The 13,379-nt window shown below is 45.5% G+C and overlaps 1 protein-coding gene across 1 annotated transcript in view; it reads left to right on the forward strand.

Annotated features, from left to right (window-relative positions):
* The window catches only part of Ncoa2 (nuclear receptor coactivator 2), a 245,191-nt gene that overhangs the window by 204,029 nt on the left and 27,783 nt on the right, over positions 1-13,379 (forward strand). The window contains exons 7-12 of the mRNA XM_036178914.1: positions 1,057-1,245; positions 4,286-4,387; positions 5,640-5,783; positions 9,176-9,323; positions 10,980-11,095; positions 11,555-12,249. Of these exons, the coding sequence (XP_036034807.1) occupies positions 1,057-1,245; positions 4,286-4,387; positions 5,640-5,783; positions 9,176-9,323; positions 10,980-11,095; positions 11,555-12,249 (1,394 nt within the window). The remainder of the gene's footprint in view (positions 1-1,056; positions 1,246-4,285; positions 4,388-5,639; positions 5,784-9,175; positions 9,324-10,979; positions 11,096-11,554; positions 12,250-13,379) is intronic.

Genomic DNA, 13,379 nt, shown 5'->3' on the forward strand with positions numbered 1-13,379 from the left:
TCTGGGAGCTGCCAGGCCTCCCTCAAGAACTAGAGTAGTGACTTCAGCTCTCTGCTTCTGGAGTTGCTTTCCTCCACAGCCTGGGAGCAGGTGCTGGCATTGGGTCCACCGTGCCACCCACTGCCCTGGTGTTCCCTGACTGCCCACTGCTTTCCTCAGGGTTGCCCTTTCCTTTGGGGGATGGTAAAGCAAAGAAGCAGCGTGAGAGAACGCTAGGGTGAGTCTCCATGTAGCTCATCCACTAGCTGCACATTTCTCTAGAGTCAGCTCTCTCCCTTGGTCATCTCTTGGGTCCTCTCTTTAGAAACCCCAATAAGTCGTGGTTTTCTTTCTTTTGTTGTTTTCTCTAATGTGTTTCAGAAAACACTGATGCCGTGCTCTTAATTCAGCAACTCTTTCTTAATATAGACAATTTTTTAAAATTTTGAAGTGAAGTTCTTTTCACTTGACACAGTATCTGTATTTTGTCTTCAAGAATTTTTAGTCCCACTGAGGAAGTCTACATGGAACAATCATGAGAGACTGGAATTGGGTGGGTCAGGGGCAGACACACTAGAAAGTACACGCTGAAGTTCCTTTAGGAAGTTTGACTGCAGTCTGTAGGAGAGGAGGCCCGAGAAGCTGGGGTGTCTCTCAGGAGGGAGAGATGGCAGTGGGAACAGCAGGAACAGACCTCCCTCTGGTCCGAAGGGTGGAGTGTGGACACCCACCCAACTGGATGGGGATGGGGCTTCTCAGTGAGGTTCGGATCACAGGTTGCGATTATTTTCATGCTCCTGACTACTACAGTCTAAATCCTCTAAAAAACCCAAAAATAGAGTATTCACTATTTTAGTAATAAGTCAAGGCATGAACTTGAAGAGAAGTGGTAGGGTAAAAGTTCCAGAGTGTGGAAGACATTTTGAAAAGCCCGAGTTCCTACATTGTAAAGCACGGTGGTTCAGGAAGTGTCAAGCGTGGTGGGCGTATAAAGTCCTGTGCTTCCCTGTGCCCTTTACAGTGGGTATCCCTGAGCCCACTATTTCCTTGTAATCTCGGCTGCCTTTTGCCTCTCAGTAAACGGGGGCTCTTGGTCTGGCGAGCCTCCCAGGCGGAACAGCCACACTTTCAACTGTCGGATGCTGGTGAAGCCTTTGCCTGATTCAGAAGAGGAAGGCCACGGTAACCAGGAAGCACATCAGAAATATGAAGCTATGCAGTGCTTCGCTGTGTCTCAGCCCAAGTCCATCAAAGAAGACGGAGAAGGTAGGACGGGCCCTGGGAGAGCACGTGTCTGGTCCCAGCCTGAAGAGTCAAGAGCAGTGCTCACACAGGAAGGTGTGAGGCAGTTCCTTGATTCTCTCCCATTTTTACTATTTGTTTAGCTTGGTTTTTTCCTCTATAACATTGGGGGGTTGAGCTTGTGTATACTAAGCAAGCATTCTACCTCTAAGTTACGTCTCAGTTTGAAAATGTTCTGTGCTGAAGACAGTGGTATATCTCCATGTCCAGCGCAGCTGCCAGGACTCACATGAAAGCAGCATTTGAAACTGCAGTAGCACAACCAGGGACATGTGTGCCTGGTGACCATGGCACTTCTGCAGCTCTGACAGTGACTGTTAGGGGACCCTGGGTTGCCTTGAACACCAATGCAAATCTTATGCCACAGCCCCAGAAGAATGTAGATAGATACAAGCAGCATTTTCCACAGACTTTCCAGGGAGTGATGGACTCTGTGTAACTTCTCTGTGGACACCAGGTCTTCAAAGTGGTATGATAGCAGAGTGGACAGACAAAGGAGTTGGCAGTGGAGGGCTTCCAGGTGTGTAAGCTTACTGGACCACTCCCTAACGAGATGCCCTCCAACCAGCTAATGCACACAGCCAAGAGCCCCTCCTTAGTATAAGATGTTGCTGCAGAGAGCACTCTGTGGGAGCAACAGGAGGGAATGAGCTTGTGACTCACTCTAGTGCAAGGAAATACTCTAGAGGTAATCAGACAGGTCAGCCCAAGTCACACACACATAGGACTTACGATTATTGATGATCTATAGTCACCACTGAATATTAGCTTCGTACTTGTTAATTAAAATGTGTAAGTTTTTTAAATTTTACCATAAAGGGATTATGAAGAGTGCTATTATAGAAAATACATGGTATTTCAGAATTAGCCTTTGTTTGGGTGTGACCATCAGACAGTTTTGTTCTATTCACTCAACAAGAGAATGCACTGTAGATTCATCTGTGATATTCCAAAGGTATCAACTCACTATTATGTCCTAGAGATGAGAGTGTGTGGATTCCGGCTGAGGATGTAGTTCTTGGGAAAGTGCTTGCCTAACATGACAAACTCCTGGGTTGAGTCCCCAAACCAGGCATTGTCAGGAGGCCTGTAATTCTAGCACTCAGGAGATAGGCACAGAAAAGTCATGGTCACCCTTGGCCACACACAGCAAGTTTGATGTCAGCCGAAGATAAAGCAGACTCTATCTTCAAATTAATTAACAAAATTGGATTTGAGGCAGAGTGTGGTGGTATATACCTCTAATCCTAGCACTTAGATAAGATTCCATTTATTTAAGCTGGTATAACCATAGTAATCCTGCACTTAAGAGATAGAAGCCAGAGGGTCACTGCAAGATTGAGGCCAGCTTAGTCTACAAAGTGAGTTCCAGGCCAGCCAGAGGGAATAGCAAGACTCTTACCTTAAAAGGAAAAAAGGTGCCAGGTGGTGGTGGCGCACGCCTTTAATCCCAGCACTCGGGAGGCAGAGTCAGGCACATCTCTGTGAGTTCAAGGCCAGCCTGGGCTACCAAGTGAGTTCTAGGAAAGGCGCAAAGCTACACAGAGAAACCCTGTCTCGAAAAACCAAACAAAATAAGGGGGGGGAGGGGGAGGTGGCAGTTGGGGATGGATCTGTTTGTTCCTAAAGCGTAGCATAAATGAGGGCTTCTTTTTGCTTTTCCTCTTCCTTTTATTGTAGCTGCAATACTGAGTGTTGAACTCACGGCCTTACACATTGTAGGGAGTGTTCTACCACTGAGCCACATACCCCACTCTCCATGATGATTGCATTTTAATCTAAAGATACCAGATATTACTTGATATCCCCCAAAAAAGACAAAAAACAAAACAACCTCCCAGGTTTCAAGGTGAATGATTGCAAGTCTGTGGAGTAAGAGGATGTGAAGAACCTGTTTTATTTCTGTAGCAGCCTTTCGCCAGCCTTTCTCTAACTTGAAAGAGCCATATAATAATGCTCTGCATGTTATAAGGTGGATAAAGCATGTCACTGTTCTCCAGTATATAAAATGTGCCGGGCTGGAGAGATGGCTCAGAGGTTAAGAGTACCGACTGCTCTTCCAGAGGACCTGAGTTCAATTCCCAGCAACCACATGGTGGCTCACAACCATCTGTAATGAGATCTGGCGCCCTCTTCTGGCCTGCAGGGATATGTGCAGACAGAATAGTGTATATATAATAAATGAGTGAGTGTGTGTGTGTGTGTGTGTGTGTGTGTGTGTGTGTGTATGTATGTATGTATGTATGTATGTATGTATGTATGTATGTATGTGTGTGTCATGGTTCCCCAGAAGTGATCCTCCATGTAGAAAACAGTGAAAGTGGGACCTGGGGAAATGGTTCAACAGTTAAGATCACTCTTCGAAAGGACCCATGTTCAATTCTCAGCACTCACATGGTAGCTCACAACCATCTATAAATCCAGTTTCAGGGGATCTGTCCGCCTCTTCTGGACTTCACAGGCACCATGCATGTAAGTTATACACAGATATACACGCAGGCAAAACACCTATACACATAAAAAATAAAATTAAAAAAATTGAAGTGGAAGCAGAGCTAAATGTTAGCACTGGCTGTGTGAGGGACTCTCCGTGTCAAGAGGCTGATGCCTAAGGCAGCAATTCTGGAGCTGAGCAGCACCTCCTGACCAACAGGTCCAATTTTAGTCTGATCTTTTCATTTGTTTACTTGATTATGAATTAATTTGGTTTTCACTCAGTGACTTAGCGAACGAAAATGGTCCCCATCCTTGTCTTCACGAGGGAGGCAGTTTCCAGTCACCGACTCTCTAGTTTGGGTGGCCTCTGCCCATGTGTGCTGTGTCGTTGGGTATCAGCCTCACAGCTGCCTCCCACTACATCCGGACAGAGAATTAACTTGGTGAGAGGCAGCGGGCCATGGCAACTCCCACTGACTTATGAGGCTGTGTAGTCAGAGATAGTGCAATTGATTTGGTCACTACAAATAAAAATCTTAGTATGATTAAACAACTGTGTCTGTTTAAGATTTGCAGTCCTGCTTGATTTGTGTGGCGCGCAGAGTCCCTATGAAGGAAAGACCAGCCCTTCCCTCATCAGAAAGCTTTACCACCCGCCAGGACCTCCAAGGTAAGTCCTGGTCAAAGAAGACAAAAGCGTCTGAATACAAGACTGTCTGTGGGGGCTGGCGAGATGGCTCAGTGGCTAAGAGCACTGACTGCTCTTCCAGAGGACCCAGGTTCAATTCCCAGTAATCACATGGCAGCTCACAACTGTTTGTAATTCCAAGATCTGACACCCTCACACAGGTAAAACAGCAATATATATAAAATAAGAATGAATAAATTAGTATTTAAAAAAATCTGTGTTGGTAGAGTTTTGCTGCCTGGCCCACAGTCAGGACAAATCTCTCTCACCCGCCAGTCCCACAGTCGCTCAGACCCAACCAAGTAAACACACAGAGACTTATATTGTTTACAAACTGTATGGCCATGGCAGGCTTCTTGTTATCTACTTCTTCTGTCTTAAATTAACCCATTTCTATTAGTCTATACTTTGCCATGTGGCTTGTGGCTTACCAGTATCTTACATCTCACTTGTCATGGCGGCCGCTGGCGGTGTCTCTCTGCCCAGCCTTCACTTCCCAGAATTCTCTTCTCTCTTGTCCCGCCTATCCTTCCTGCCTGGCTACTGGCCAATCAGCGTTTTATTTATACAGAGCGCTTTCCACAGCAAATCTGTCTGTCACGATGTTGAGAAGTAGCTAGGACTGCTGGGGTGGAAGTGCTGAGGGGCAGAGGCTCTCGAGGGACGGGGAAGCTGGCTTCACTGGGTTTCTTCTGGAGGTGTATTTGTGCTGCGGGCTCCAGACCGCGTGTTTACCATTTCTGTAGCTCGCTCCGTGGTCCACCAACCCCACATCAAAATGATTCCGTTTTTCAAAGGTGTCTATATGATCATTGTCCTGTATAGAATATAATATTAATTAGAGGTCATTTAATGATTAGGGGAGAGGGAAGCTAGGCATGAATGATAGCACATCCCTGAAACCCATCCCACATTTAGGAGGCAAGGCAGAAATGCTCTGAAGTTCAAGGCCAGCCTAAGCTGGAGAATGTATTCCAATTTAGAGTGGACTATATAAGAAGAATAAATAAATAAAGTTAATAAAATAAAAAATACACAGGAAGATAGAGGTCATCTATATATCTTGTACCATTTTACATGAGAAGCTTTAGTGCCCAGGCATTTTAGTATCATGGGGTCTCAGATTAATCCCCCACAGATTCAGGCAGTGACTCTGAATAAGTGTATGTCTTCCTAAATTTTCATTGTTTCTCTAGAAAATAGATGTTGTAAATGTAATGCCGTTATCTCATAGGCAAGATCACTTCTCTGGACACGAGCACCATGAGAGCCGCCATGAAGCCGGGCTGGGAGGATCTGGTGAGAAGATGCATTCAGAAGTTCCACACACAGCATGAAGGGGAGACTCTGTCATACGCCAAGAGGCATCATCATGAAGGTAGGGCTCTCTGCACACTACTCTGCAGGCAGTTTCTGGAGTTACTTCCTCTAGGGATGTTCCACCAAGAAGAGGTTCCCGAAGCTCCCTCAGAGCTTCTGAGTCCTGTGCTGCTGCTGCCTGGCCCAATAAGCTACTTGAGGAAATAAAGCAAAAGGTGTCAATGCCCCAAAGATGGACAGAAAGAAGGGGAAAGAAAGGTCATTTTCTGTAATCCTCATACTTCTAGATGTATGACAAGACAACCAAGTTCTATGTAAACTGAGGAAACAAGAACCAGTTCATAAGGGTGGTCTGGAAGGAGGAACAGATGAAATCTGCAAGAGTGAACAAATCCAAGCTCCCCTTCAAGGTACAGACAGCAGACTCCAGATGTTTCCAGATGCCCAGAAAGGCAACCTGACCTGGTCTGGGTCACAGACTAACACTTCAGCCATCTCTCAGTATATCCCAGCCCTTAATGAATACTGCCTTTGAATGGCCTTGTCCTCCTCTGTCATCTCATTGGTCCCCACACCCAGCCAGTGAGGTGGAGACCCAGGCAGGGGAAGTGCCTAGCTCCTGAGCATTCACACAGTATCAACTGATGACATCTGCAAGCCACAAACCCACCCTGGTTGTCACGCTGCCATGTTACCCAAAGTCACTTTTTCTCAAGCAAAATTTGATTTTCTTTTTAAACAACTGAAAACAGAACAGAATCTTTTTGTTTTCACAAGTGCTGAGGGGGGAAGGAGGCCTGGCCAGAATGCAGTTGGTTAGCGTGGGCTCCACAGCATGAGGGACTCATGGCAGAGCAATCAATGCATCTCAGACCTCGGAATGGGCAATTGTCTGCCTCTGCCGCAGAGGATCTCACTAATTTGTGGAAAATGGAGCTGTAGTTTCTCGTCCATTTAGAGTGCATCTGTGACCTTGGCTTTTTAACTAGTAAGGTTTGTATATTAAGCTTTATGCTTTTGAGGCCACTTAAGAAGCACAGATATAGTAAATGTACTCTTACTTCCATTTGCTCCCACACATGTATCTCACTCATCCTTATTTCTTCAAAATTAAGCAAGTAATCAAACATTGTGTACCTTCCACAATTGTTCTTACTGTTAGAGTAAGGGCAAATACAGATGGTGTATTGGACAGAAATCAGTACTTAACCTACCGTTTCACTAGATAATAGCTTGGAATGAAAGCAGAAATTAAAGAGCTACCCTTGGCAAGCATGTTCAGTGTCCCTGGATCCTGAATGCCCTGCATTTAATTCCCAGCTCCCTGGTTCCTCACGTGAGAGTTTATATCAATATGCTAGTCTAGGTTTAGAGAGATAGGACCACTGGAGGAAAACCGCACATAGACATACAGAATGGGGAAAGCCAGAGCCCAGGGAGATAGCTCAGTGGGTCCAAGTGCTTGCCAGTCAGTCATAAGGACCTGAGTTCAGGTATGGTTATGTGCTCACCTATAACGCCTGCACTGTGGAAGGTAAGATAGGATTGCTAGGGCTTTCTAGGCACACAGTGCTGCACACAACATGCACCATATGTATATACTCATACATACTGACGCAAAAATGAATATATAAATAATAATTTTTTAAAGAAGCAGGTAGTCCCAGAAGTTTCCACCTGCATCAAGTACAAGAAATATGCTAGGTTTTCTTTGAGTTTGGGAGCATCCTGAATGATTGATGTGCTCACACATTGTTCCTTAGTATACAGACCAAATGGAAATGGAAACTCCTCAGCGGTCACAGCCAAGGTCAGAAGAAATCTAAAATTAAAAGCCACTGAGAATGCAAGTCCTTTACACAGTTGTGTTTCTGCTACCTGTAGACACGTGCTTATTTTGCAGAGCACCACTCACATAGAACAGTGACTGATTCCCAGTACTGCCACTTCAGAATCCATGCAGGCAGTGGCTGATAGCAGACAGATGTGTCCCAGTATCGTGTCTAACTGAGCTGTTAGATGGAGGGGCCATCTGACAAACTCAGGATGAAGCTGTACAGGAAATCAGAGTTCCTCCCTTGCCTGCAGTTCCCAACATGGTGAATGTGCTTTGTCATTTGGGGGCTTGATGTTCAGCCCACAAAATTTGTACTAACAGTTGTGTCTGAGAAACATGACCGCCTTCTTAAAATTATTTAAGAAGCAACTGAGTTTTATCACTATTTTTTCTGAATTGAAATCATTTTTATATGAAATATTCATTATAAAATACAATTCTAAAAAAAATAATATTAAAAAAATACAGTTCAAGCTGGGCAGTGGTGGTGCACGCCTGTAACCCCAGCACTCAGGAGGCAGAGGCAGGCAGATCTCAGTGAGTTCGAGGCCAGCCTGGTCTACAAAGCTAGTCCAGGATAGGCTCCAAAGCTACACAGGGAAACCCTGTCTCGGAAAAAAAAACAAAAACAAATAAGTAAACAAATAAAATAAAGTAAAAATAAAAAAATACAGTTCAAGGAGACCATAAATCTCAAGGTTATTATAAGAGAAATTACATTAAGCCAGTTGATTTGCTTTGTATTTCTTGTCCTCAAGTAGAAGTATCTGGCCTTTATCTGGAAGGTAAGGTAATCACTCTCGCTGGGGTCTGCACATGGGTTGCAGTTTGGTTTTCCTTTTCTTCTGACAGAAGATCTGGACCTTTCCTTCCTGTCCTCCTAAGCACGGGGATTCCACTTACTGCACTGTCATCTCAGGATGAGTACAGACAACAGTGTCCTAGCTCTCATCTGGTTGTTTACACTGTAAAGGGAATCGAAGGCAGATTGTACTTGGAAATTCCATGTTTGGGGTGATATGCTGTTGTGGTGTTTTCTAATATCGTTAAGAAGTTAGAGAAAGGCTTATTTTGACCTGATAAACTGTTTACACTCACTTTGCCCCATAATAATGATTTAAGAAAGAGCAATTGAGGGGGCTGGAGAGATGGCCCAGAGAGAGGTTAAGAGCACTAGCTGCTCTTCTAGAGGACCCAGGTTCGGTTCCCAGCACCTACATGATGGCTCATAACAGTCTCTAACTCCATTTCCACTTAAATATATTTGGGCAAAATACCCATACACACAAATAAAAATTAAAGTAAAAGTAAAAACAAATCTTAGAAAATAAAGGGCAGTTTGAGTTTTCAAGCTGTTAGTCTTTGTCATACAAAAAAAGTCCATTGTTTGTTGGTATTTTGAGTGAAAAGTAAACGTGCTTTTAAAATGTGTATTTTAATATCATGATGTTTTATGGCCTGTAACTCTTTAGCAGGCTGGTAGGAAACCTAATGGAGTTTTTCACTATTATTATGTCTTGACAGTCCTCCCTTGCTCCACCTCCCTGATTTTCTTTTTCTTTCTTTCTTTTTAGTTTTTTCTAAACATGCCTCTGTTTCCCTTTCTGCCGCAGTTCTGAGACAAGGATTGGCGTTCAGTCAAATCTACCGTTTTTCTTTGTCCGATGGCACTCTTGTTGCTGCGCAGACGAAAAGCAAACTCATCCGTTCTCAGACGACTAATGAGCCTCAGCTTGTAATATCCTTACACATGCTTCACAGGTAATCGTGCCCTAAGCCTCAGTTTCCCTCCTCTGGGGAGGGAACACTACAAGAGCAATATGGCACCCTGTAGCTTCTCAGGGTCCACAGACTCCTGTTCTTTGACTGTATGGCGTTATAAACTGTGAATGAGATTGCTGTTAACTCGTGGCTAGAAACCACCCCACTGGACCAGTAACGTCAGGCTTTTACATTTGACATTAAGAACACAGGAATTTTACTACCACACTTGGGAGACAGAGGCAGGTGGATCTCTGAGAGTTCAAGGCCAGCCTGGTCTATATAGCAAGCTCCAGGACAGCCAGGACTACATAGAAAGACCCTGTCTCAAACAAAAGAATACAGGGCTTGGCTTCACCCTCCTGTTATACTCAAAGGGAAATTCAGGGGATAACACAGGCAAGAGCAGGCAAAGTGAAGCCAAGGATAAGGTTTCTAATCCTGTGTGCTTAAACTTTTCAATGTATATTCTTAGGCGAATTTTGATTTTTGTTCTTGGGTTTAAATTTCCTCACATTAGACTTTAAATTGAGTGGTGGTAACCATTTCTATAGTAAAAGAAAGAAAATTGAATGTTAATTTTAAATAACTGTCATAGAGCATATTGTTTAAGATACTCATTTAGGAAAATGATTGAATTTCAGATTCTATAAATGTTCCTGTACATGCTGAGGGGAGCTTTATGAGGCACTGCCAGGAGATATACACAGTTGCCCTGCTCAGAGTCCCAGGGTGTTGCATTTCTCACTTGTTTTGCTTTCTAGTACAGGAATAAAAACCCCGGCAGCCCTAGTCTCCAACTGTTAGTCAACCTGACCTCCGATTGAAACTGTGTGAGAGGGATTATCGAGGTGGCACATCTTCCCCCTCCCCCACCCCAGCTGAAGCTGGTGTTTGGCAGTCAGTGACGTGCTTGGTAGCTCATAAGCAACTGCCAAGGCTGAAACAGAAGCTTACGGGGCTCGGGGTCCACCAGTTAAGGAGATGGATGGGAATTGCCCTGGAATGGGGGCATGTTAAACTCACAGGCTGTGTCGCCCCAGAACCTCCCCCGCCCACTCTGTCCTCCTCTAGCCTCCAGTGACTGCGGAGAGGGGTGGGAATCTGTTACACACGGTAACGAATACCTGTCAGAATAACTCCTGCTGCCTCTGGAACCATCACTAACAGCTCAGGGCAAGGCTTTCCCCACCAAGGCCTCTAGCCACCAAGTGCCATCTGTAAGAATCTCTAGGCATGTGCCCGCTGTTGGAACGGAAATATGTGGCAAATGATTGAATCAGGTAGTACTTATTTGGGTCATCTCTTTCAGGCTCTACAAGCCCTCAGTTGCTCATGAGGGAGATGCATGATTGGAATCTTTCGAATGTCCTGCTTACTTACTGAAATTTCAATTTGGAAGTAGTCGAATTTAACCCCTCACACTTGAATAAAACCACAGACATCTTGAGTTGCCTGAGAAACATCCCTCTTGGTCCAGAACTGTACATGCTCAGTCTAGTCTGTAATTGCAGGTGTTTTCGTCCAAGTCTTGCCTATCCCTTAGATGTAGTCTGCTTTTGTAAAGAAAAGATACCCTACCATTTTTCAAATTAATAACAATTGGCTGGGTATTTTTCCTTTTATCTTATATATGTTTCTTTCCTCATTATACAGAGAGCAGAATGTATGTGTAATGAATCCGGATCTGACTGGACAAGCGATGGGGAAGCCATTGAATCCAATTAGCTCTAGCAGCCCTGCCCATCAGGCCATGTGCAGTGGGAACCCAGGTCAGGACATGACCCTCAGTAGCAATATAAATTTTCCCATGAATGGCCCAAAGGAACAAATGGGCATGCCTATGGGCAGGTTTGGTGGTTCTGGGGGCATGAACCATGTGTCAGGCATGCAAGCAACCACTCCTCAGGGTAGTAACTATGCACTCAAAATGAACAGTCCCTCACAAAGCAGCCCCGGCATGAACCCAGGGCAACCCACCTCCATGCTCTCACCAAGGCATCGCATGAGCCCCGGCGTGGCTGGCAGTCCTCGCATCCCACCCAGTCAGTTTTCCCCTGCAGGAAGCTTGCATTCCCCTGTGGGAGTTTGCAGCAGCACAGGAAATAGCCATAGTTATACCAACAGTTCCCTCAATGCACTGCAAGCCCTCAGCGAGGGCCATGGGGTCTCATTAGGGTCATCGTTGGCTTCACCGGACCTAAAAATGGGCAATTTGCAAAACTCCCCAGTTAATATGAATCCTCCCCCACTCAGCAAGATGGGAAGCTTGGACTCCAAAGACTGTTTTGGACTTTATGGGGAGCCATCAGAAGGTACAACTGGACAAGCAGAGGCCAGCTGCCATCCTGGAGAGCAAAAGGAGCCCAGTGATTCCAGCATGCCCCAGGCAGCCAGCGGGGAGAGGGCCGAGGGACACAGCCGGCTGCATGACAGCAAAGGGCAGACCAAGCTCCTCCAGCTGCTGACCACCAAGTCCGACCAGATGGAGCCTTCCCCCTTGCCCAGCTCTTTGTCAGACACAAATAAGGACTCTGCAGGGAGCTTGCCTGGACCTGGGTCCACGCATGGCACCTCTCTCAAGGAGAAGCATAAGATTTTGCACAGACTCTTACAGGACAGCAGTTCTCCTGTGGACTTGGCCAAGCTGACCGCAGAAGCCACAGGCAAAGAGCTGAGCCAGGAGTCCAGCAGCACAGCACCTGGGTCAGAAGTGGCTGTCAAACCGGAGCCAGTGAGCCCCAAGAAGAAAGAGAACGCACTACTTCGCTATTTGCTTGATAAAGATGATACTAAAGATATTGGTTTACCGGAAATAACCCCCAAACTTGAGCGGCTGGACAGTAAGACCGACTCTGCCGGTCACACACAACTAACAGCTATGAAAGCTGTGAAAGAGGGGATGAGCTTTGAGCCCAGCGACCAGGTGAGTTCTCTAACGCCTTCTCCCGGGCGGGGCAGTCTGTGACTCGGCAAAAACAGTGGTTTTTGTGGTCTGCAGCTTTAAATAGCTAACTCGCATGAAACTATATTATTCTACACTATCTCTGCGGATCACCAGGTATCGCTGCCTGGGGGCCAGCCTCCAGCAGCACAGGACTCAGGGACATCCACAGAGTCCACGGTACTAGACTTTTTTATCTGAGGGGATAAGGGGAAAAAACATTCACACACTCTTCTGTGTTCTTCCTACTATATACCTTTTTCTTTCTTTTTGGTTTTTTGAGAAAGGGTTTCTCTGTGTAGCTTTGTGCCTTTCCTGGATCTCGCTCTGTAGACCAGGCTGGCCTCGAACTCACAGAGATCTGCCTGGCTCTGCCTCCCAAGTGCTGGGATTAAAGGTGCGTGCTACCACTTCCTGGCCCTAACTTTATGTTCAAAGCTTTGTTTCAGCTGTGATGCACTCAGAAACCTATGAACACATCTCCCAACATTAAGGACAAAAGAATTTTAACCTAAGCTGCAGTCTATACGGTTCCTCAATAGAAACTCATGTGCTCTAGCTGTCTCATGTCCTTGTTTTTACTCTGTAAACTCATCAAAACTCTGTATAAAGTAACGTTATTATCAATCGGACAGTACAGCTTAGGAAAGAATCATCTTCATAATAATCCACAGGTAAAAGTGACCAGTAGAATGGGATGTTTCCATGAGATAAACACACTACATTACAGACAGTAGGGATCTCCCCACACCCATTCACACCATGCCAGATACCAGAGAAAGATGGCAGCGGCAGACATGTAAAGGCACAGCAGAAACAAAAGACATTCAGGGTTCTATGGTCTCGGGGCCTTGCCTATCCAAGATCCACCCATCAGGGAGTTGCCTCCTCGCGGGCTGACACCTTGAACTTAAGTTGCCACCTGCTGCTCCTCCAACACACCCCCAGCAAAGAGTGACAGTAGTACCATGGGCCTACCTGTCAGACACTCAGCCCTGCCACTGTAGGCCAGAGCAGCTGTGGACACTGAGAAGTAAGTGTGGTTGGGCTCTAGTACAGTTTTACTTACAGCCCCTGAAGTAGACAGTTGTGATGAGCACAAAGTATTCTTT

This window comes from Onychomys torridus, chromosome 2 (assembly GCF_903995425.1).
Source record: "Onychomys torridus chromosome 2, mOncTor1.1, whole genome shotgun sequence".
NCBI classification, from domain to species: domain Eukaryota; kingdom Metazoa; phylum Chordata; class Mammalia; order Rodentia; family Cricetidae; genus Onychomys; species Onychomys torridus.